Genomic DNA, 21450 nt, shown 5'->3' with positions numbered 1-21450 from the left:
ATTGTCTACGATTATAGTAGGGGATTACCATTTGAAAATAAGAAAAATCTAGCAACAGCAATTTCAATTCTAAAACAACTTTTCATTTAAAGGGGTAAAAAAAGTTACATTAAGGGGCCAGCCTGGTGGCATAGTGGTTAAGTTCACACATTCTGCTTTGGCGGCCTAGGGTTCACCAGTTCACATTCCAGGTGAGGACCTATGTGCCACTTATCAAGCCCATGCTGTGGCAGGTGTCCCACATATAAAATAGATGAAGATGGGCACGGATGTTAGCTAAGGGCCAATCTTCCTCAGCAAAATAGAGAAGGATTGGTGGCAGATGTTTAGCTCAGGGCTAATCTTCCTCAAAAAAAAAAAGTTAGATTAACTTTAAAAAATCCAATATAAAATAAGATCAAAGAGCAATGTAAAAGCTACTTTGTACAATAATAAGTGTGGATGACAAACCAGGGCCAGGGAAGCAGAGGAGGGTGGAGAAAGAAGGAGCAGGGAAGGGTCCAGAAGGAAGGGGGAGCAGCGGAGGGTCCAGGAGGCAGGGGAGCAGAGGAGGGTCCAGGAGGAAGGGGAGCAGTGGAGAGACTCGCGGCCGGGCCAAGTGGGGAGCGGTGCCTCTCCTTACCGCCTATCCTTAATGAAGGAATAGTAGTGGCCAGCATGTGCCTGCCCACTGTGCACAATGACACCAACAAGTTCGTAGTTTTCTGTGAGGGCAACTTTTTTTCGTGGGGATCCTCCGCCTCCCTGATCCATACTTCGCCCATTTTCACCAACTTCAGAGGAGGAATCTTGGCGAGCCATTCCTGAGACTGTGTAAGGCTCCATGTTCAGCATCCAGGGAAACTATTTAAAAGTAAAAAGAGCACATTAATCTTGGTTAGTGACATACACAGAATGCCCAATTAGGTTAGACACAAACAAGGGGTAGGTGTTCTCCCAGTTTAAGGACTACCTCTCCACTTCAAGTATGAAATTTCAGAGTGGCCCACAAGCCCGGGCAAGTACAAGTTGTCTCTGGTTTGAGCACTAAGGAAAGAAAGCATTTAACTTCACAGCCGTCATTAGGGTGCCTTCTAGAAATGAGGGTTAATGTTCATAGATCGGCCTGTTTTACTGGCAGCAGCTGCTTAAGATAAGGGGCTGTGTACTCCTCAGAATGCTGAGACCACAGCCTTTCACATTTTGGATGAAATTTGAAAATATTAAAAGGAAACGGTAAAAAAGGGAGCAGTTAACGGTTGCAAGAAATTTCAGGAAAAAAACCCAGTTACCCTTATTTGTTCATCATATTTGATGGAGCGTCCACTCTCCCAGTCAAATCCGAATCTCATCAGGTGGATGACCAAGACACTGGGCAGAGCCTTGATACAGGTCCTCTTCACTGCGATTCTCTAGAGAAGAGCAAGGCCCAGTTACCTCCAGGAGAAAACGAAACAGCAAGGTAACGAGCACAAAGCCACAGATTGCTACAGGCCTTTCCCGTGCATGTGACAAGAGGTGACACATCTTCTGGGAGGAACAACAGGAGCTGAACACTGATCCACGTGGAACACAGAAACAAAGTACACAAATGACAGTTAATCTCGTTTTTCAAGAAGGGCAAATGTAATACCTTTTCTTTACACTTTTCACAGTAATAAGCATTACTTCCCTCCAGAACTTCTCCTCTTACAAACTGGTCCAAGGAAATTTCCAGACTCTGACAGGAAGTCACGCCTAGGTTGAGAGCCATGAAAGCTTCTTCTCGCTCATACCTGATTAGGAAGTTAACAGAAACAGCACAACTAAAAATCACAGAACCACATTCATCATCAGCAAAATCAACACATACCTTTCCTCATCCTTTTAAAGTACATTACCAGATAAAAATACCAATTTTTGACAATTCAGAATTGCTTAAAATTATAAATTTCAACAAAGAAATTTTAGAAGCGGAAACCAAAGAAAGTTAATTCAGTAACCATTTATAAATCCATTGAGGGAGATATCTGCAAGTCTCTCAACAAATGCAAAATTTACCACACACTAGAATAATCATTTAAAAAGTATGATGATCATTTTTTTTTCCTTTGGTGAGAAAGATTGGCCCTGAGCTGTTGGTGACATCTGTTGCCAATCTTGCTCTTTTGTTTTCTCTCCAAAACCTGAGTGCATGGTTGCACATCCTAGTTGTCAGTCAGTCTCGTTCTTCTATGTGCAATGCCGTCACAGCGTGGCTTGATGAGTGGTGTGTAGGTCCGTGCCCAGGATCCGAACCAGCGAACCCTGGGCCGCCAAAGCAGAGCGCACACACTTACGTACTTGGCCACAGGGCGGGCCCCATGACGATCATCTTTTTATGCAAGTGATATCTTCACTAACCTGTGAGGACAATCTTTACAGATCTTCTGATCAGAATAGATGCCCTGAAAAGTATTCTTAAAGATTTGCTCTCTCCCCATTTTCTGTTGGAATAAAAAGTTAAAATTTTAGTTGATGTCCCTAGGTTTTTGATATAGAATTTTATTTAGACTGAAGCTAAAGCACAGATTTCAATTTAACCACCAAAATAAAATGAGTTATCTTGGCAGTTTAAGTTGGGAACTCATGAAAGGATTATAACCTGTCAGAACCACCATTAGAATACTGCAGTAATCTGAAAAGGAAGAGAAGAGAGGGCCGGTCACAGCCGACAAGGGCAGCAATCTCAGTGACAATTCTGAATCCTTCTCCCTGTGCCAGTTACCAAGGGAGCAGCAACTCTCCACAATCTTTCCTTTTTTCTTATGGACAGAATGCTATAAATTTCTAAGCTATTTTAAAAAAAGAAGTGGATAAACTGTAGCTACTGATGAGAGGGGAGGCAAACACTGGCAGTGTGGGAGGCTGCCAGCATCTTAGAAGGCGCTACCGTCTCGGAAGTGTGTCGCACGTTTACTGGGCAGCGGGAGAAAGCTGTGGGTTTAAACATCATCACAAACAGCTGCTCAGTCTGGCCCTTTTGTCCCCCGTGATGGAGCCAGACTGCTCTGCCTGCACCGCCATGGGCTCATGGTGAGTGCAGGACTCCTTGGAGGTCCACATGGGAGGAGTGTGTAGATACAAACGGTTACTATTATGGAGTATAGATTAAGAATTATACACTTTATCAAGAGCTAGAGGAATTAAGAAGGAAAAAAACCTATAATTCTAGTGATCTGTGTATATTTTGATGTTCAAACCCAGAAGAAATGAATTACAGTTATGGTATTAAAGACGATCAATTTCTGATTTGTCACTTTCATAGTAAGCCCAAATCCTAAACCACTGTTCTCGTACTATAGAGTTTGAGAGAGTTAGAGGAAAAAGGAAACATTTTCTACCTTGAGATACTCATCCATCTGATCAATGAGACTAGTGAAGAATTCATATGCATCCTGCTGTTCTCTCACATAAAGCTCTTTGTTCCACATCTTGAAAATCTATGTGACAAGAATTAAATCTGTTGTTAAAGGAGAAGTAGTAATTTCTGACCATAGTAGCAAAGGAATGTAAAAGAGCACGTAAAGGCTTTTAAAAACCAAGTTCACCACTAGGAGGGAGAAGTTCTCACTGAAGTGAGATTAGCTTGCATCCAGCTACCTTTGTTTTGTTTGCTCTGGTCCCTTTGTGATCACAACAATCTATGAAACCATACAGGGTGGGACATAAGGCCATGGAACAGAGTTTCTCTCTCAGAAACTAACCAACCTATGGGGGAAATACAAGGTACTCCTCCTGTGAAACAGGAAAGCAATGTTAAAAAGCTGTGTTCTTTATCTAGAGGCATTAGTGAAATTGGCATAGGTTCAGAGAAAGGATTTGAACAAATATTTCAAAAAACTAAAATAAGAATCATGAGCAATCCTCAAAATAATGAAGATTAGCAAATCCCTAGGAATTATAAATGCCTATTCTCAACATTCTAACCACTTGAAATCAAGCACCAACTGAGAGAAGAATGGAAAGCCAATTCTTTTGCAGGTTCCTGGCAGTGGGACTGGTCTAGAGTTACTAAGGAGAGGAGACCACTATCACTAGAGAAAGAATGCAGCCAAAGTCCAAATATCTAACATCTTTACATCTAAAAGGTCACTGAGTGAAATACCTTCCAGAAGTTCTCAGGTACATAATACTGCAGCTTGCTCTCCATCAGATGCCCGAACAGGGACTGCACTTGGTAGAACACACTGTCATCGGGATTGTCTGTGTCATCGTCCACCGAAAGCAGTGACTAAAAAGAAACGAAATGTATACGCTAAAAATATTTCACCTCTTTACAGAAAACCTTGATCCCGTGCACACTGAGTACCAACACTGCTCTTTGAGAACGCTGTGTGTGTTTGCATGCAGCTACAGCCCTGCCTGTGTCTAGCTGCAAGACTTCCTAGCTGGTGTAACCGTAACAAACCATCTCTTTGAGCCTTTGCTCGATTATGAAAAACTGGAACGAGCAATAGCAGGATCTCTAGAAGAAATAAAAGTGGTATGATAACACACGGGTAATTTCTCAAAACTATGGACTGCTCTATGACAAAAAACTACAATATTATTATAAAGTGCTGATGATAGAGTCTAAATATTTGTAAAATACTAAAATGTTAGCAATTTTATGGAACAGAACTTGAGAATAACTTAGAAACTCAAAAATCACATTAGGTCAAATCCATCTGTCAAACAGGCAGCATATTCCCTCAGCAGAGGCAGAAAAATGCGTGACTGTGAACGACATGTTCGCTAAACAGATTTCAGAAGCTACTCAAGAATCTCTAGTTATGCCTGGTTTTAGTAAATTGAAAGATGCCACAGATGAATATGGAACAATTTCCAGGCAATGCAGACATGATTTATCATACCCCACAGGAAAGAAGGAGGAACTCACCTCGGGGAGACCAGGCTGCATATACAGCTGCTGGAAGACTGCGTTCATGTAACAAGTAGCACCTCCATTCCTCAGCCCCACAAAGCCTGAGCTGGACCTGCTATCCACTGGGGGAAGGTACTAGGAAAGAGAGAAGGACAACAGTCCAGAGAGAACTGGCGCCTCTGCCACCAGCGCGTTTCCACCGCGTGTACGAGACGCCTGAGAGGAAGCAGATGTGCCCACAGATTTACCCAGCCGGTGTGTTATGAGCCACACTAGCAAACCCACGTCCATGAGCACCTCTGCAGATGCTAAAACAATTGGAAAACTACCATCTCAACGTTTCTTTTTAGTTCATAAAGTACCTAGCATATAGTAAGTATTTGTTTGCCTCTTATGTAGACATGTATTCAGTCACTTGATTATCATTCAATAAATATTTATTAAGAGCCTACTATGTGCCAGGCCTTCTGCCAGGAATAAAGAACAGAAATGTACCTGGTCCCTGACCTCAAGGAGCTTACAATCTAGTAGGGCAGACAGGCATTACCCAAAGAAATATACTAATACACATTTACAAATTGAGGTAGTACTCTGAAAAATGAATAGGGTACTACAAGATATTTACTATGAAGAATCTTGACCAGTCTTGATGGTCAAGGAAGGCTCATTCATTCTTTTCCTTTTAGAGAAGATGATATTCTACTGAACAACTTCTAATACGAATACAATTTAAGGGCCCGGCCCTGTGGCCGAGTGGTTAAGTTCGCGCGCTCCGCTTCAGTGGCCCAGGGTTTCGTCAATTCAGATCCTGGGCGTGGACATGGTGCCGCTCATCAGGCCATGGTGAGGTGGTGTCCCACATGCCACAACTGGAAGGACCCACAACTAAAAAATATACAACTATGTAATGGGGGGATTTGGGGGAGAAAAAGCAGAAAGAAAAAAAGAAGATTGGCAACAGCTATTAGCTCAAGTGCCAATCTTTAAAAAAAAAAAAAGAAAAGAAAAAGAATACAATTTAAAAAATAGGTACATACCCTGGCATTTCACTTAAGGAGGTTTTGTAATAACGTAGATCCCATTACAGTACTTTTCTGAGTGGAAATTCAGAAAAGGCATCTTGGATAAAGTTCAACATGGCACTCTCCAACTGGAGAAGGGTAGTGGTGGCGCACTCCTATGCGCTACAGCAGAGTCACCTGGCCCGCCCGCGCCACGTGTCTGCACCCCTGTGAACTAACCAGCTCAGGGAGACCTGGAGGGCGGGACCTCAGGGAACTGCTGAACACAACAGCCTTTCCTTTAACAACAACGCACACCTAGAGCAGGGTGATTTCTAAAATCTAATCATACTGTAGTCTATTTGTAAATTACATAGATTAAAAAAAGTTACAATATAAGAAAAACTGGTTTACGACAAAAAATATATTTATATAAGACAGATATTTTCTTCATTACACTGATATAATTTCTGACAACAAAAAATAAAATTTTCATTTAAATCTGATTGTTAAATAAGTGCACGTAAAACTAAATAAAGCATAGCATAAAATAAGCTTTAAAAACTAAACACTCCGTTGCCAGGCAGTCCCGCTTCTGCGCACACACCTGCTCTGCGAGGGCTCCTCAGACTCCAGGACACCGCCGGCTGCCTCTCCCGCCCGACCTGCCTGCTCAGGCACCCGGGGTGGGTGGGGGGTGCGGGGGACCACTGACTCTCTCTAGTGGCCACGGAGAAGCGAAGGCGGCTTTGGAAGCCTCCTCCACTCCTGGTCTGGGACTGCAGTGCACCTGCACCTTGCTTCGCTCCTGCAGATCCCAACATACATGAAGCTGTTCCACGGCTCCAGAGCTTGGCCACATTCGTCTCACAGCTGGAACGACCCTCCTGCTCCGCTTCACTGGCTCAGTAGTCTTTAAAGCTCTACTTTAAATTTCATCTTTTCTAAGTTTTCTGAGACACCACCATCTGGTGGTGAAGTGCCCCTCTGTTCGTGGAGCATTCAGCATGTACCTCTCTCTTCTAATTGATCACATTATATTGAAAATATCTGCCTGTGGGTCTGTCTCTTCCATTATACACTGACCTTGAGGGCTGGGATCTTACCTTCACTTCTGAGCTCTAAAAGCCTAACACACCTCTTACAGCATAGTAAACTCAATAAATCTTTGTTGAATTTAACTGAACACAGGCAGTACTAGGACAGAATCAGTGTTCGTCTGACTTTGTGTCTCTATGCTGGCACTGTGCCAAGCATACAGTTACTCAAAAAACACACTGAAATGCTACTTTTATTGAAATAATGAACCGACTTGGAAACGTCTCTTCTTTTTAATTAATTAAAAGGGTACCATTTAGTAATACCCTGTAGTGTATTTGTCTAACACATGATAGATTATAGTTCATTTGAATATGTGAGCATCATAAGCAGAAGAATAACACTGACTCTCTTTGGGATTAGGAGGAGGCAAACATAGTTTTAAAGTTATATGCTTAAGAGATGATTCTAAAAACATTAAGTGCATCAAGGTCTAGAAAACTTACATCAAACTCCTTGGTGAGAGCAGGGTCAGGCTGATGATGCATAGAAAGGAGCTCTTTTGTAATGATTTGAAGATTGGACGGTGAGCTATCAGCCAACATTACCAGGACTTCATAGGCTGCCAACCGGCTATTCACTGTACTACACCTGAAACCAAAAGACACAGCCAGTTTCACCAGTGAATAATCTACTTAAATTGTCCATTAAACTAAATTGACATTTGAAATGAAAATGTTCAGAGCTGCAATGCCTCAAACAGGGTTACGGTCTGATGGCAGAACGCCAGTACCTAGTGGGAAGCACTTCCTTAACAAAGGAGGAGGCCATGAACACAGGAGGAACGAATACTGTTTAGAGCTAAATATTTTCTTGGCCTGATGATAAAGTAGCAAAATCTTTTAATTATGACTCCCGAGCATTCTTATCTAAGGGATGGATCAGCAAGAATGAAGGATAAAGAGTCTGAAAACTTTACCACAAACACAACCTGGGAATAAGTCTTTCAATTAAAGTAGGTAGGAAGATATGTTTTCGTAGATATCACCCTGAAATTCAGATATCTAAAGGGCAGAAAGCTATACAAATCAGAACAGATGCCCATAAACATCTTATATGTGCCTGCAGATAAAAAATTCTTTAAGGACACTAATCACCTTTCCACTTTGCTAAAAAAATGGAGACAGAAATACAAAGTTTGCCATCCATTTGCTCAAAGTGACAATAAAAAGTAACTAGTAAGCATTCTGCAGGAAACCAAAAGCTTCTTAGACTGCTCACCTTGAACAGAAATCATTTTGGGGATGGACAGTAATTTCTCACTGTCACTCATGCCAACCTTGCATTACTGAGGAGCTCGTGTGTTAGGAAGGATACACAGAAAAGAGGACATCAACCTCTGAGAGACACTCATGGTGAGGAGTGCAGATGTGGTCAGGGGAGGGTGGGGTCTTAGTGAGCAGCACGAGGCATGGAGGAAAATGCCCATGGACCTGGCCTGTCCTCTGCTTCTTATCTGGACTTCTGGATCGCAAAGGACAGGTGAAGGATAAATAGGAGGTACCATACACACAGGCTAAACATTAAGAAGTTTTTTTGTTAGTGTGCATTACTTGTGAAAAGCATTTCTGTGTATTTTAAATCTCTTTCTGGCTTTCAGGTGTAGGTGAAAAAAGCCTGGGAGTCACTGTGATAAACGAACATCGTTCACATACTGGGGAGGGTGAAACAGAATGTTCCAAGGCACTGTGTGTGATTAAAAAACCAACTCCTTGTTGATGGAGGTATTACTTTTAACAAATTTAAAGGGAAAGATTCATAAATAAAAATTTCAATAAAACCACTCGAGATTTATTTTTTCTGTTCACTGAAAATTGAAATATTCATGGATTTCTACTGCTTTAATAAAAGACTCCCACGGAGCTAGCACCAAAACGTCCAGAACAAGCCTGAGGCGGGGTGAGGATGGAAGTCACGGTCTGAGGAACACCTTACAAGTTCCAGTGAAGGTTTATTACTTAAAAGAGATTTTGCTAATAGGAGTCTCGAGATAGAGAAATAGTCACACACGATAAGATACCTCTTAAGATTCTATAAAATATTGTTTATTGTGCCTTGCCCATTTCAATAACCATTGAAACTGTACTGGAATTTTTTTCACTGGTTAAATATCAAATCCTCAATTTCTTCAGAATTACTCAATTAACTCTGGTTTTCGTGAGAAAAGAGGAAAGTAAGTTAGATTCAGAGCAAATAAGATGGCAGCTTGCAGCTGCCTCCTCCTCCTGTCTCCACCAGTATAGACATCACCCAAGTAAGGTCAACATTACAAAGGGATCTTTCAAATTTCTACCCATAAAACATACCAGAAAATTTGATTCTAAAATTACCACCATAACAAATCACTGGCAGTTTTAATTCTCAGGACACAGTCAATACTCAGCAAATCACATGGTTCTTACACTGAAGTACTGTCCTTTTCTCCTCGAAGAAACTCTCAAGACTTGGAGCTGTTTGCTCTTACTCTGGACGTAACTGCTACCACACCTCAGTCTCTCCTAGAAGGTGTTACTGGCCAGTTAACTGCACTACTATTCATCCTTCCACTCTGATGAGAACTGTGGTGCCAGCATACTTGCTCAGCACTTGCTTTGTGCCAGACGGGCCTTCTGCTAAGCCCCCTTACATGCATTTCTTTATACAGTGGATAACATCTTACAAGCTACACACACGCACAAGATGGAAGACAAACTCCAAGTTAAGAAAATCTTTTGGACTGAAGTTTCGAATTAGAATTTTTACCAAAACTGAACACAACGTGCATTTTCCATACTTTGGATGAAAGTCCTGTTGACTGATGGCGGCACTGCCAGCTGGAGAATGACTATTTAAAATAATTCTAGAAGCTCGGAAAAGGAAGTCATCTAACAATGGTTTAATGAGTGATGAACCTGGAATAGAGCATAATATTCATGTTGAGGATGAACACATATTTTAAATCAAAGACCCTATCTTGCACTTTCATATCAGAACAGCAAAGGCACCCAAGGCCACCCACTGGCGGGCATTCTCTCTAATTTGATGCATATTTTTTGAGTGCTTATACTACCCAGCAAAGCTCTGTGGGCAGGGGGTGGGGACGGGTGGAGAGTCAGGGGACGGAATATAAAGACAGACAAGTGAGTGTGCTTCCGGTCTGAGCTTACAAGGGAGTGAAAGGAGTCAAGCTTTCACTTTAGAAACACAAATGTTGAGAACACCTTAACGCAGGATGGTTTCAGTGAATAATTCGTTCTTACTCTGGGCATAGGGGAGTCCACATAACAGTTTTTGAAACTTTTTAAATCTTGCCTTCTTTAGGTAAAAATGATGTGCCCTTCTCACCTGGTTAAGAATCACTCTTTTCTATGTATCCCCAGTAGCCAAGAAGATTTTTACAGAGCGTAGTTCATGTGATAATTAATGTTTTGATTTGTTTTCTGAATATAATTTGTAATACTGAATACGTTTTATAAATGACATGTGTACCCTAGGAGACTCATATGTACCCCACCATCTGGAGGTGGTGGTTGCGGGCTGACTCCCCAGATGAGAATTACCCTTAAAAGAAGTAACATATACAACAGATTATATTTTATAAAGTTTATAACAGCAAAAAGAAATACCTACTTTGAATTATAATTTTTACTTGGTATTAAGAAGTTATGTGATCTGTTTTGAACACTAAAATTCTCTATGTGGTTTAATGGCACTGGTAAAATACACCTTATATTTGTTAGCCACTAAAATTCCAGACAATCTGCTATTGCCTGGAGGGTCAATTTTCTATGGAACACTTAGCACCTAGCTTATTTTCCCAATTACACAATACTATGGGCAATAACTGACAACTGAGGGATTCTGTCCTGTGTAAGATGAAGCAATAATTACCAAGCATTTCCTTTTCTGCCCCACAGAGTGAAAGAAGGGTCTTAATGAGCCGTAAGTGTCCTGCCAATAAGATGTTGTCTGCTTCGCTGGTCTCACAGTCAGCTGTGCGATTAGGTTCAAAGTTATCCAGCCAAGTAATCTCGTCTTCAAGCATGGCAGCTGGGCTGATTCGTAACTGCTCCATTTCTGAAGCTAAGAAGGAAAGAGAAAGCCATTTCAAAGAAGGAAAGATTTCCTTTCAGGGAGTCAAAATCCCGAATTAAAGTAAGCAAAGTCAAGTCCCAATCTTTCACTTTCTAGATCTCAAAAAAGCTGTCCTCAATGAACAGCTGCTACAGCTGCCCACACGGACCGTGAGGCTTGGGCACGGCCATGGCTGCCCTCACCCCTGCCTCGGCCATAGCCCGCACATCAGAGTGCCTCCTCGGTGCCGGTCACTGTCTGTACGCTGCGGGTCTAGGATGAAGGAGACAATCCTTGTTTTGAAGAAGCTCCTGGTTTGGTGGGTGTTAGCAGATGTCCCAGGAAATAAACCTTTCTAGACAAGGAAGGGATAGAGGGGCAGGAGGGGGCCAGTGCTCCCACGGTGTTACCTAAGCCAAGGGACGGTGGAGACCTGCAAAGAGAAAGAGGTCACCAGTGGGACAGCAGGACCCAGGGTTCCAAACAGGGAGCCAGACTCCAGAGAGCTGCTCTGTCCCTGTGGTGAGTCTATCACTCCCCTCCCAATGTGGATTTAAAACCAGGGTCCAGACTGGCAGTTGGGACTGCGGAGGAGAGGAGTGGTCCTGCTCTGCCTGCACCGCACCAGAGCCGCAAGAGCAAAGGGTCCCGCACGGCGACGTGAAAAGAGTACTTTGGGGTCAGTCAGAGCTGGACCAGCACTGGATATGAATCCTGTCTCTACCACTTGCTCCCCGTGTGTCCTTGTTTCCATATTTATAAAACGAGGCTGACACCCACACCGCAGGGGCTGTGTACAAAGTGCTCAGTATCAGCAGTGGCACACAGGAAATACTCCAAAAGGGGCAAATACTGCTTGTTTTAAGACATATTCCCACCCTGCCCTTCCCAGTAAGGGATCTTGGATCCCTCACTTATCACTCAACAACACAGGGAAGGCCTACATTAACCACTGTTCGTTCATTGTAAAGTTGCATGTGTACAGCCAACTGAGGAGATACCATCTCCAAGGCCAAGCTGGGGCAAAACCTTGCTGGCTGCTGCCCACCTTTCACTAGAAGCCTGGGTGAAAATGCAGGATTAGACTAAACTGTTAGACGGATCTGTAGTCCATCCATTTCTCTAGATACGACCGGCATTCTCTCCGGTCAAGACCTACACTCAGATCGTACCATCCCGGCCCTAACAAGAGTGATTTCACGGCACTGCTGGAGTTCTCGCCCTCACTCAGCTTTTGAGAGACACTGACGAAACCAACGAGGGGTGTGCTTCAGAAGTGCTGCTGAGGCTCACTGCCACTGTGTCTGCACGCGTCCATTACACGAAGACCTTGGCATGGATTTCTTTTAGGTTTTAGTGCTGGGAAAAAGATTTGCTTCTTTTGAGAAACCATTTCTGTTTCTTCTTCTAGGGTACCGAGAACAACCAACCACATGCTGTTTGCTTTTTACCTCTGTCCTCCAGGAACCTCACAATCAAACTCTGACAGCATGGGGCTTTACTGCCTGCACATATGCACAGTTTGTTTTTCTTTTTAACCTCCCAGCCTTGATATTCTCTTCTGATTAATATTTTTGTTGATCCTGGTTTTTATTTTCTTTTCCCTACGCTGAAGCAAATCCTTTGTGTAAAGAGAGGGGGAAAAAACTCTTGATTTGAACAACTAAATTTACAGAGAGCATTCCAACATACATTTTCATTATTTGCAAGTACAGATGATTAAAATCTAAGTGGTCTAACAACAGAATTTCTAATAACAATATTTCAGTCACCTAACACTAAACAGTAACTGACTTCTAGCACCATCCCTTCTGTTACTGCCAACATACCTCAAGAGGGTTCCCTCTTGCCTTCAATGATCAACCTTTACAATTGTCAGAATTGACTACGTTAGAAAGACTTTTCCTCCTAGCTATGTATCAGTGTAATTAAAATATGAGCCTTTGACAATTTCTAAAATCAATAAATCTTCTCAACACACTGATGGTTTGGTACATAGTAAGAGAAGAGATCACTGGTACATGGGTTTCACGCTTTTTGAAGAAAACAAAATTCAACTTCAAACAATCATTATAATCCCATTTACATCTGAGATACATTAAGTCAGATTCAGAAACACCCATCTGGCTTTCTCTTCTACTCCTCTCTGCCCCCCAACAAAGCAAAGTTAGATGGTCACTTACTTGTCAGATCATCTAATAATTGGCACCTCAGATCAAAATACTCCATACACTGAGATAATAGTCTAAAAAAAAACAACCAGATTTCAGTTACTAAAAAGAGGCTGATTTAAAATTAAAAAGTATTTTCCTTAAAAGAATAAGTTCATAAAACAGCTGAGCCAGGAAATTTTCCTAAGCAAAAAATAGCTACTTTTACATTAATTCAAATTCAGTATTTTAAGCAATAAGCGCACTAATGATTTCACTAATACAGAGAAAGTACATGAATAACAGGGTAAAGAGCGGGAGGCTTACTAAATTGATCCCACTTTGCTGTGACGTGTGCGCTGACTGTATACATCCTGCACTGACTACACTCAACCCCTCCACTCTCACCCGATCCTCACTGAGTGCCTGCTGTATGCTCAGAACTGTCTTAGGGGAACACTGAACAGAGAGGACGGACAATAAATCAAAGCACACACACAAGGCAACTGGGGACAAGCGCTGAGAAGAAGGGGGCAGAGTGAGGGGAGGGAGAGACAGGAGGTCTCCTGTCAAGGAAGATCAATGGCGCTTCCGCCATTCCAGCAGGTGGAAGCACAGGTGTGCTCACCAGACGGGCGCCAGCGTTGATCCTGGCTCCACTGCTCAGACCTAGGTGTCGGGTGCAATTCACTTCAGTTCTTGCATGTTTCTAATTTCCAAAATGCTTCTTAGAGTATTACAAATAAACACGCACACATACACACACACACACACGACAGGCTCAAGCAAGGACTAATGATGAAAATATACAATGAACCAAGAATTACGAGAGTTAAAAAAATGGAAATAATAAAGCTGCCAAACTCATTTGGCCGCAGTGAGGGTAAGATGGTAAACAAATGTAAAGAGTTCAGTGTGCTGCATGGCACTCAGTCAATGCGTGGTAACTATCACCATCATTACTATATTATTAAGGGAAAAAATATGCACCAAACTTCAGCATTAAAAAAACTTGTAAAACACAATTTTCAAAATTATAAAAACACATAATATTCAATCTTATGTGAAATTAAACAGCTCTACATTTAAGATATTCTTTGAGAGTGTTAAAAAACTCGTCTAATGCTTTCTGTCTCTTTCACAAAGTTTAGAGAAATTTAACATCAAACAATATTTAGTTACATTAAAAAAATGTGACTCTTACAAAAAAGTAGCAGCACGATAGCTTACTTCTTAAAAAACAGTTTAAACATTTCAACTAAAGAATCATTGGTCTCAGAAGTTCATAAAAAGACTGATTTTAGGAGAACTTTAAGGAAAGTTGAAATTCTAAAGCAAAACATGTACAAGGCAAAAAACCAACAAGTTTCTATAGTTTTTAATCCAGATGTCTTTATTAGGGAAAAACTATTCTCTGAAATCTGGTTTTATACCATTAAAGAATTACATTTCATTACAAGAAATACACAGCTTACGTCTAATTCAGGTTAAATCTTGATGGTCAATTGTAACATAACTAAGTTTTGGCTAAATTTTTAATGTTTGTAAGTCACTCACAATCATCTTACCTCAAAAACCAAAATCCTGACTTCTTCCTTATTTATAAATTTAGTTCAGTTCTGTTAGTTCAGTTATGTTAAAATAGAAGAAGGTTAAATGCTTCAAAGCAACATTTAAGTTCAGACTCAGACATGTGGGCTGGAAATCTCTATATGTTAGAAAGAGCACAAGAATGAGACAAAGGTTGATACACACACTTAATCCTGTAATGAAGACTTCCAAGAGCAGATAAAAACACAGCTCAAGTCAAAGAAATTCTACAGATTATATATCTTAAAACCAGAAAATACAGGTATTAAAAAAAGGTCAAAGATAGATCAAAGAAGAAATCACAAGAGAAATTAGAAAATATCTTGTGACAAATGAAAATGAAAACAGAATACATCAAAAGTTATGGGATGCAGCTTGCAAAACCAAGTGCTAGGAGGGAAATTTACATCTGTAAATGCTTCCATTAAAAAAGAACAATCTCTAATCAACAACCTAAATTTACACCTTAAGGAACTAGGAAAAAAAGAACAAACTAAATCTAAAGTTAGCAGAAGAAAGGAAATAATAAAGACTAGAGTGGAGATAAATAAAATAGAGAATAGGAAAACAATATACAAAATCAACAAAACCAAAAGTTGGTTCTTTGAGAAGATCAATAAAATGACTAACAAAAAAAGAGATAAGACTCAAATTACTAAAATCAGAAATGAAAGTGAGGACATTGCTACCGATTTTACAGAAAAAAAAAGGTTTGTAAGAGAGTACTATGTGCAACTAGTCATCAACAAACTGGATAATCCAGATGACACAGACAAGTTCCTAGAAACATAAACTTACCAAGACTGAATCAGGAAGAACAGAAAATCTGAATAAACCTATCACTAAGCAAGGAGATTGAATCAGTAATCAAAAACCTCCCAACGAAGAAAAGCCCTGGACCAGATGGCTTCACTGGTGGATTCTACCAAACATTTAAAGAGCAATTAACACCAACCCTTCTCCAACTCTTTAAAAAAAATGAAGAGGAGGGGACACTTCCTCACTCATTCTGACAGGCCAGTATTCCCCTGATACCAAGGCCAAACGAGGACACTAAAAGGAATCTACAGACCAATAACCCTCATGAACATTGATGGCAAAATCCTCAATAAAGTACTAGCAAACCTGATTCAACAGTACACTTAAAGGATTATACACCATGAACGAGTGAGATTGATATCTGGAATGTAAGGATGGTTCCAACACATGAAAATCAATCCTTCTTTAACAGAACAAATGAAAAAAACTCCACATGATTACCTCAATTGATATAGAAAAAAATTTGAGAAAATTTAATGCCCTTTCCTGATAAAAACACTCAACCAACTAGGAATATAAGGAAACTAGCTCAATGTAATGAAGGCCATATATGAGAAACCAGTGGTGAAAGACTGAATGCTTTCCCCCTTACATCAGGAACAAGGAGTGTTTTCACTACTTCTATCCAACATAGTATTAGAAGTTCTAGCCAGAGCAATTAGGCAAGAAAAAGACATAAAAGGCATCCAAATTGGAAAGATAAAAGTAAAACTCTCTCTGTTCACAGATGACATGCTCTTACATACGGAAAATCTTAGAGTCCACAAAAAACTGTCAGAACTAATCAACAAATTCAGTGAAGCTGTAAGTTACAAAATCAGTATACAAATGACAGTTTCATTTCTATATACTAACAATAAACAATATGAAAAGGAAAGTAAGGAAATTCCATTTACAATAGCATAAAAAAGAATAAAATACTTAGAAATGAAATTAAAGGAACCAAGAGACTTGTACAGTGAAAACTACAAACAATGCTGAAAGAAATTAAAGAACACATAAATAAATGGAAAGATATCGTGTTTTCATGGATTGGAAGACTAAACCTTAAGATATCAATGCTACCTAAAGTGATATACAGATTCAGTGTAATCCCTATTAAAATCCCAATGACATTTTTTTGAGAAATAGAAAAATCCATTCTGAAATTTATATGGAATCTCAAGGGATCTCAAGTAGAAAAAACAATCTTGAGAAAGCAGAACAAAGTTGAAGGACTCACATTTCCTGATTTCAAATTTACCACAATGCCACAATAATCAAAATAGTGTGGTACTGGCATAAAGACAGACATATAGACCCCTGGGATAGAAATAAAGACCCCGGATATAAACCCTCACATATACGGTCAAATTATTTTTGATAGGGTTGTCAAAACCATTCAATGGGGAAAGAATAGTCTTTTCAAAAAATGGTGCTGGAGCAACTGGATATCCACATGGAAAAAAACAAATTTGGATGCTTCCCCTATATCAAATATAAAGCAACTCAAAATAGATCAAAGACCTAAATATAAGAGCTAAAACTATAAGACTCATAGAAGAAAACACAGGGGAAAAACTTCACGACATTGTATTTGGCAATGAATTCTTGGATACGACACCAAAAGCACAGGCAACAAAAGAAAAAAAATAGGTAATTGACTCCATTAAAATTAAAAACTTTTATCTATCACAGGACACTATCAGGAAAGTAAAATAAACCCTACAGAATGGGAGAAAATATTTGCAAATCATATGTCTGATAAGGGATTCATACCCAGTATATATAAAGAACTCCTACAATCCAACACCACCAAAAAGACAGACAACTTAATTTAAAAATGGGAAAGAACTTGAATAGACATTTCTGCAAAGAAGATACACAAATGGTCAATAAGCACAGGATGCTCAAAATCACTAATCAGTAGGAAAGTGCAAATCTAAACCACAATGAGATACCACTCCACACCATTAGGATAGCTATTATCGAAAACAAACAAAGAAATCCAAAAGTCAACATGTTGGCAAGGATGTGGAAAACATGGAACCCTTATGCGCTGCTGGTGGGAATGTCAAATAGTGCAACTACTTTGGAAAACAGTATGGAGGTTCCTCAAAAAATCAAACATGGAATTACCATATGATCCAGCAATTCCACCTCTGGGCATATACCCAAAAGAATTGAAAGTAGTATCTCAAATTGATACTTGCACATCTCCATGTTCATTGGCAATATTATTCGTAATAAGTCAAAGATGAAACAACCCACATGTCTACCTACAGGTGAACGGATAAACAAAATGTGGTGTACACACAAGGAAACAGTACTCAGTCTTCAACAGGAGTAAATTTCTGACATACTGTAGCATGGTACCTAGAATAGTCAAATTCATTGAGAAAGATGGTAGAACAGTGGTTGCCAGGGGCTAGAGGGAGGAGGGGAAAGAAAAGGGAGTTACTGCTTAACGGGTTCAGAATTTCAGTTTAGGAAGATGAAAAAGTTCTGGAAATGGACAGTGATGATGGTTGCACAATAACATGCATGTATTTAATGCCACCGAATTATACACTTTTCTAAAAATGATTAAAATGGTAAATTTTACGTCATGTCGTTTTGCCACAGTAAAAAAAAAAAAGTTCCAGCAAATCTAAAAAAAAAAAATCTAAAAAATCCACCAAATCTACATTTGTCTTTGAATTGTCACTTCATGTCCTTCAGTCATTTTTTAATGTGGCTGTTGGTGTTTGGTTTAATGATTTATAATAACTTTTTATATATTTATCAAAATTAGCTTGTCTGTAATATACGTTGCAGATCTATTTAGCCCGTTTGTAAATTGATTTTTGACATTATCGTATTTTTTTTCCACCTTGAAATTTTTAATTTTTATGGAGGCAAATTAATCAGTTTTTTATTTCATGACTTATTAATGGGTAGAGAGATTTACTTTAGGATACTGAAAAAGTTCTGGAGATAAATGGTAGAGACGGTTGTACAACAGTATGAATATACTTCACTCCACGGAACTATAGCTTAAAAAATGGTTAAAATGGTAAATTTTATGTTCTGTCTATTTTACCACACAAAAAATAAATACCAGGCTTGGATGCTTGTACTTTAGGGGTTTGGAGTAGCTCTAGCATTTCTTCCCTTCAAGGTCTCTAGCTTATAAAGCACGTCCAAGGGAAGTAGGCATCAATTTCACGACTCTCTGTGCCATCTTACAAGCCCCAGCAGGGCCTCTCTGGCAGAGGGGAGGTGGAGAAGCGGCTAAAACGTGAGGTCAGTGGGCCTAGACTGGGGCACCGCTGTATGCAGGCTAGCCTACACAGACAAGGTGGGGCAGGCAGAATGGGTTTACCAAGTCATTCAACAAGCCGCCTTACACGCCCAGGCACATATAAAACTAAGAAAGCAAGCTAGAAGGATACCCCAGAACCTTTAGATATGGAGTTATGAAGCATGCTGAGCTGAGAAAGGGACGTACAGGAAGACACGAGCAGTGTGACCTTTACACAGTGACCTGGCTTGACAATTTCAGCCTCTCATCAACCAGGTGAGCTCCTCTTTCTCTTTGGGGTAGCTGGCTCAGGTGGGACTTGGGGTGATGGAGGGGAAGAAAGCCTGGTTATCATTTCTTCTAACTCTTCCATCCTGCATGGGGAGAAAACCTGGTATCCTCTCTTTGAGGGCACATAAACATGAGAAGAGGAAAGGAGAGAATCTTCTGTCGTCTCAATAATGATGGTAGACTTTAGGGGAGCAGTACACAAATCATTATTCTCTTTCTGTAACGGGAGCTTTCATCTTCATTACATACCTCTGATTGACTCCTCTCATAATACTAGTTGGAGACCAGAGAGGCAGCTGAGCTGTGAGAATCACGCCCAGGAGAAACTGATTTGGCTTCTGCACATCTGGATGAGCCGAAGTATCCGTCTGACTAAGGGTATACAGCTGATCACAGGCAACGCGGCGAATCTGCAAGGACATTACAGTGGCCAAGGACAGACGTCAGCTAACTGAGAGATGGCTGACAAAGTGATTCTCCTCCTGAGGCCAGCTCTGAAGGACACTGTAAGGCCATGAGCGTTTCAGTCACTGATGGTCAAGTTTTCACTGAATAAACCAGGACTAATTAAAAATAAGTGTGGTCTGGGAACTGATTTCCCAAACTATTCTAATCAATAGGTTTATGATTTAATGTAAATAAAAATAAGAAAAACTCTTTCTCAAGTGTTTAAAGGTCAATTTTTAAGGTCACGTAAGAAAATCAGAATTATAAAACCTAAGGGGAATTCATGTCTTGAAGTTGGTCTTTCTGGATTTGGACCAACATGTTGACGCCGCGTGCCCGCTGCCTTTGCCAGCTATGGATGCGGAACACCGGCTGCAACATTTTATTTGTAATAACAAACACAAATCAGCCACAGCACCAGTCCCTTGGCTCTGTAGGAATGGAGGACGGATAGAGAACGGAAAGGAGGGCAGATCGTCCAAATGGTCACTCTGCTTTCAGAGTGGTCTGCGGCCCCGTTGTATGGCTCCCTGAGAGGACCGAATGCCATTCCTGACACCCCACAGGGTCAAAGGTATCCAGAGAGCCCACGACAGAACAAGACCAAGTGTTTTTTATAAAGTAATGTAAAAATATCCTTACCTCAGCACTTGGTGATCCAAGCAGAATGTCAATGATAAAATCAGCAACACAGGGCAAGTTATAGAAAGATGCTAACGAGAAGAATAAGGAGAATTGAGGGTATGGGGAGAGCTAAGTTAAGAAACGCATTTTCAAAATTTCAAAAATTCTGAATGATTTCTTAAGCTTAACTGTAGCAGAAATTCATCTCTTCTTCTACATGGCGTTGAATTTAGGACCTCCCACAACTGCCTGCACGTCTGTGAGTTTACCCATGAGATTCCAACGTGCTCCAGAGCAGGACTAGGCCTCAGTTACCTTTGCACCCCCACACAGTTTAGCCCAACGCCTGGCAAGCACCAGTTACAGAACAACTATGTCTTGCCTTGACAAACTATCAACACTTGTGAACTCTAAAAGGTACCCTATAATAAACCTACAAATGATAAAAAAGCTTGAAGAGAAGTTATAAGTTTTTTATTTTGATTTTTAAATCTCTCTAAATTAAACTGTAGGAAAATCGAACAAAGAGTACGGCATATGTTCAACAGCATTTCATAAGGTCTTGCACTTCTCATACATAAGCCATCAAAAGCATTCCTGCTCAAAGGAAGCAGTTTTGGCTATTATTTTACTGCTCCATAAATGTCTAACTTTTTTTATATCTTTACCTTGATAATCTTGTACGATTAGTTTGGATGTTACACTAAATGCATAAGGATCACCAACTCTACTAACAGGCAGTCTGAATCAGCAATAACAGGGAAGAGCAGGGCTCCCACATCTTGGTACAACCTTTTAAAAGTGAGGCTGTTAAGACCTCATTCCTGAATAAATATTTATCGAGGGCCTACTACACATCACGCAGTGTCTGGGTGCTGAAGATTTAGTAGAGAACAAAAGTCTCTGTCCTTAAAGAGCTTACAATCCAGCTGGGGAAGGAATGATGACAACACACATGATAAATAAGTAAATTATCCTGTATGTTATAAAGTGATAGTGATATAGAGAAAAATAAAGTAAGGAGTTTAGGTAGTGCTGGGCTCATGAGGGGAGGGTTGCGATTTCTTTAAGAAGGTGCTCAGAGAATGTCTCACTAAGAGGGTGATATTAACAAAGACTGGGAGGAAATGAGGAAGAGGGCCATGTGGATAGATGGGGGAAGAAACTACCAGGAAGAGGGAACAGCCAGTGCAAGGGCCCTGAGGTAGGCATGTGCCTAGAGTGTTGGGGAAGAGCCAGGAGGCCAGGGTG

The 21450-nt window shown here is 40.5% G+C and overlaps 1 protein-coding gene across 10 annotated transcripts in view; it reads right to left on the bottom strand.

The window, feature by feature from the left end:
• The window catches only part of USP24 (ubiquitin specific peptidase 24), a 139269-nt gene that overhangs the window by 32009 nt on the left and 85810 nt on the right, over window positions 1–21450 (bottom strand). For all 10 annotated transcript variants that reach the window (XR_011431013.1, XM_023629160.2, XM_023629183.2 and 7 more), the window contains 13 exons: window positions 20218–20288; window positions 19378–19538; window positions 13200–13261; window positions 10834–11025; window positions 9737–9854; window positions 7410–7554; window positions 4880–4999; window positions 4106–4231; window positions 3342–3440; window positions 2362–2444; window positions 1613–1754; window positions 1272–1391; window positions 623–843 (listed from right to left, as the gene is read on the bottom strand). Coding sequence is in view for 9 of the 10 variants with exons in the window: in XM_023629160.2 (XP_023484928.1) it covers window positions 623–843; window positions 1272–1391; window positions 1613–1754; window positions 2362–2444; window positions 3342–3440; window positions 4106–4231; window positions 4880–4999; window positions 7410–7554; window positions 9737–9854; window positions 10834–11025; window positions 13200–13261; window positions 19378–19538; window positions 20218–20288 (1660 nt within the window). In the remaining variant the exon portion in view is untranslated. The remainder of the gene's footprint in view (window positions 1–622; window positions 844–1271; window positions 1392–1612; window positions 1755–2361; window positions 2445–3341; window positions 3441–4105; window positions 4232–4879; window positions 5000–7409; window positions 7555–9736; window positions 9855–10833; window positions 11026–13199; window positions 13262–19377; window positions 19539–20217; window positions 20289–21450) is intronic.

Source organism: Equus caballus, chromosome 2, assembly GCF_041296265.1.
Source record: "Equus caballus isolate H_3958 breed thoroughbred chromosome 2, TB-T2T, whole genome shotgun sequence".
NCBI classification, from domain to species: Eukaryota; Metazoa; Chordata; class Mammalia; order Perissodactyla; family Equidae; genus Equus; species Equus caballus.
Note: the sequence above shows the minus strand (reverse complement) of the source record. Positions and strands in the feature narration are given on the sequence as shown.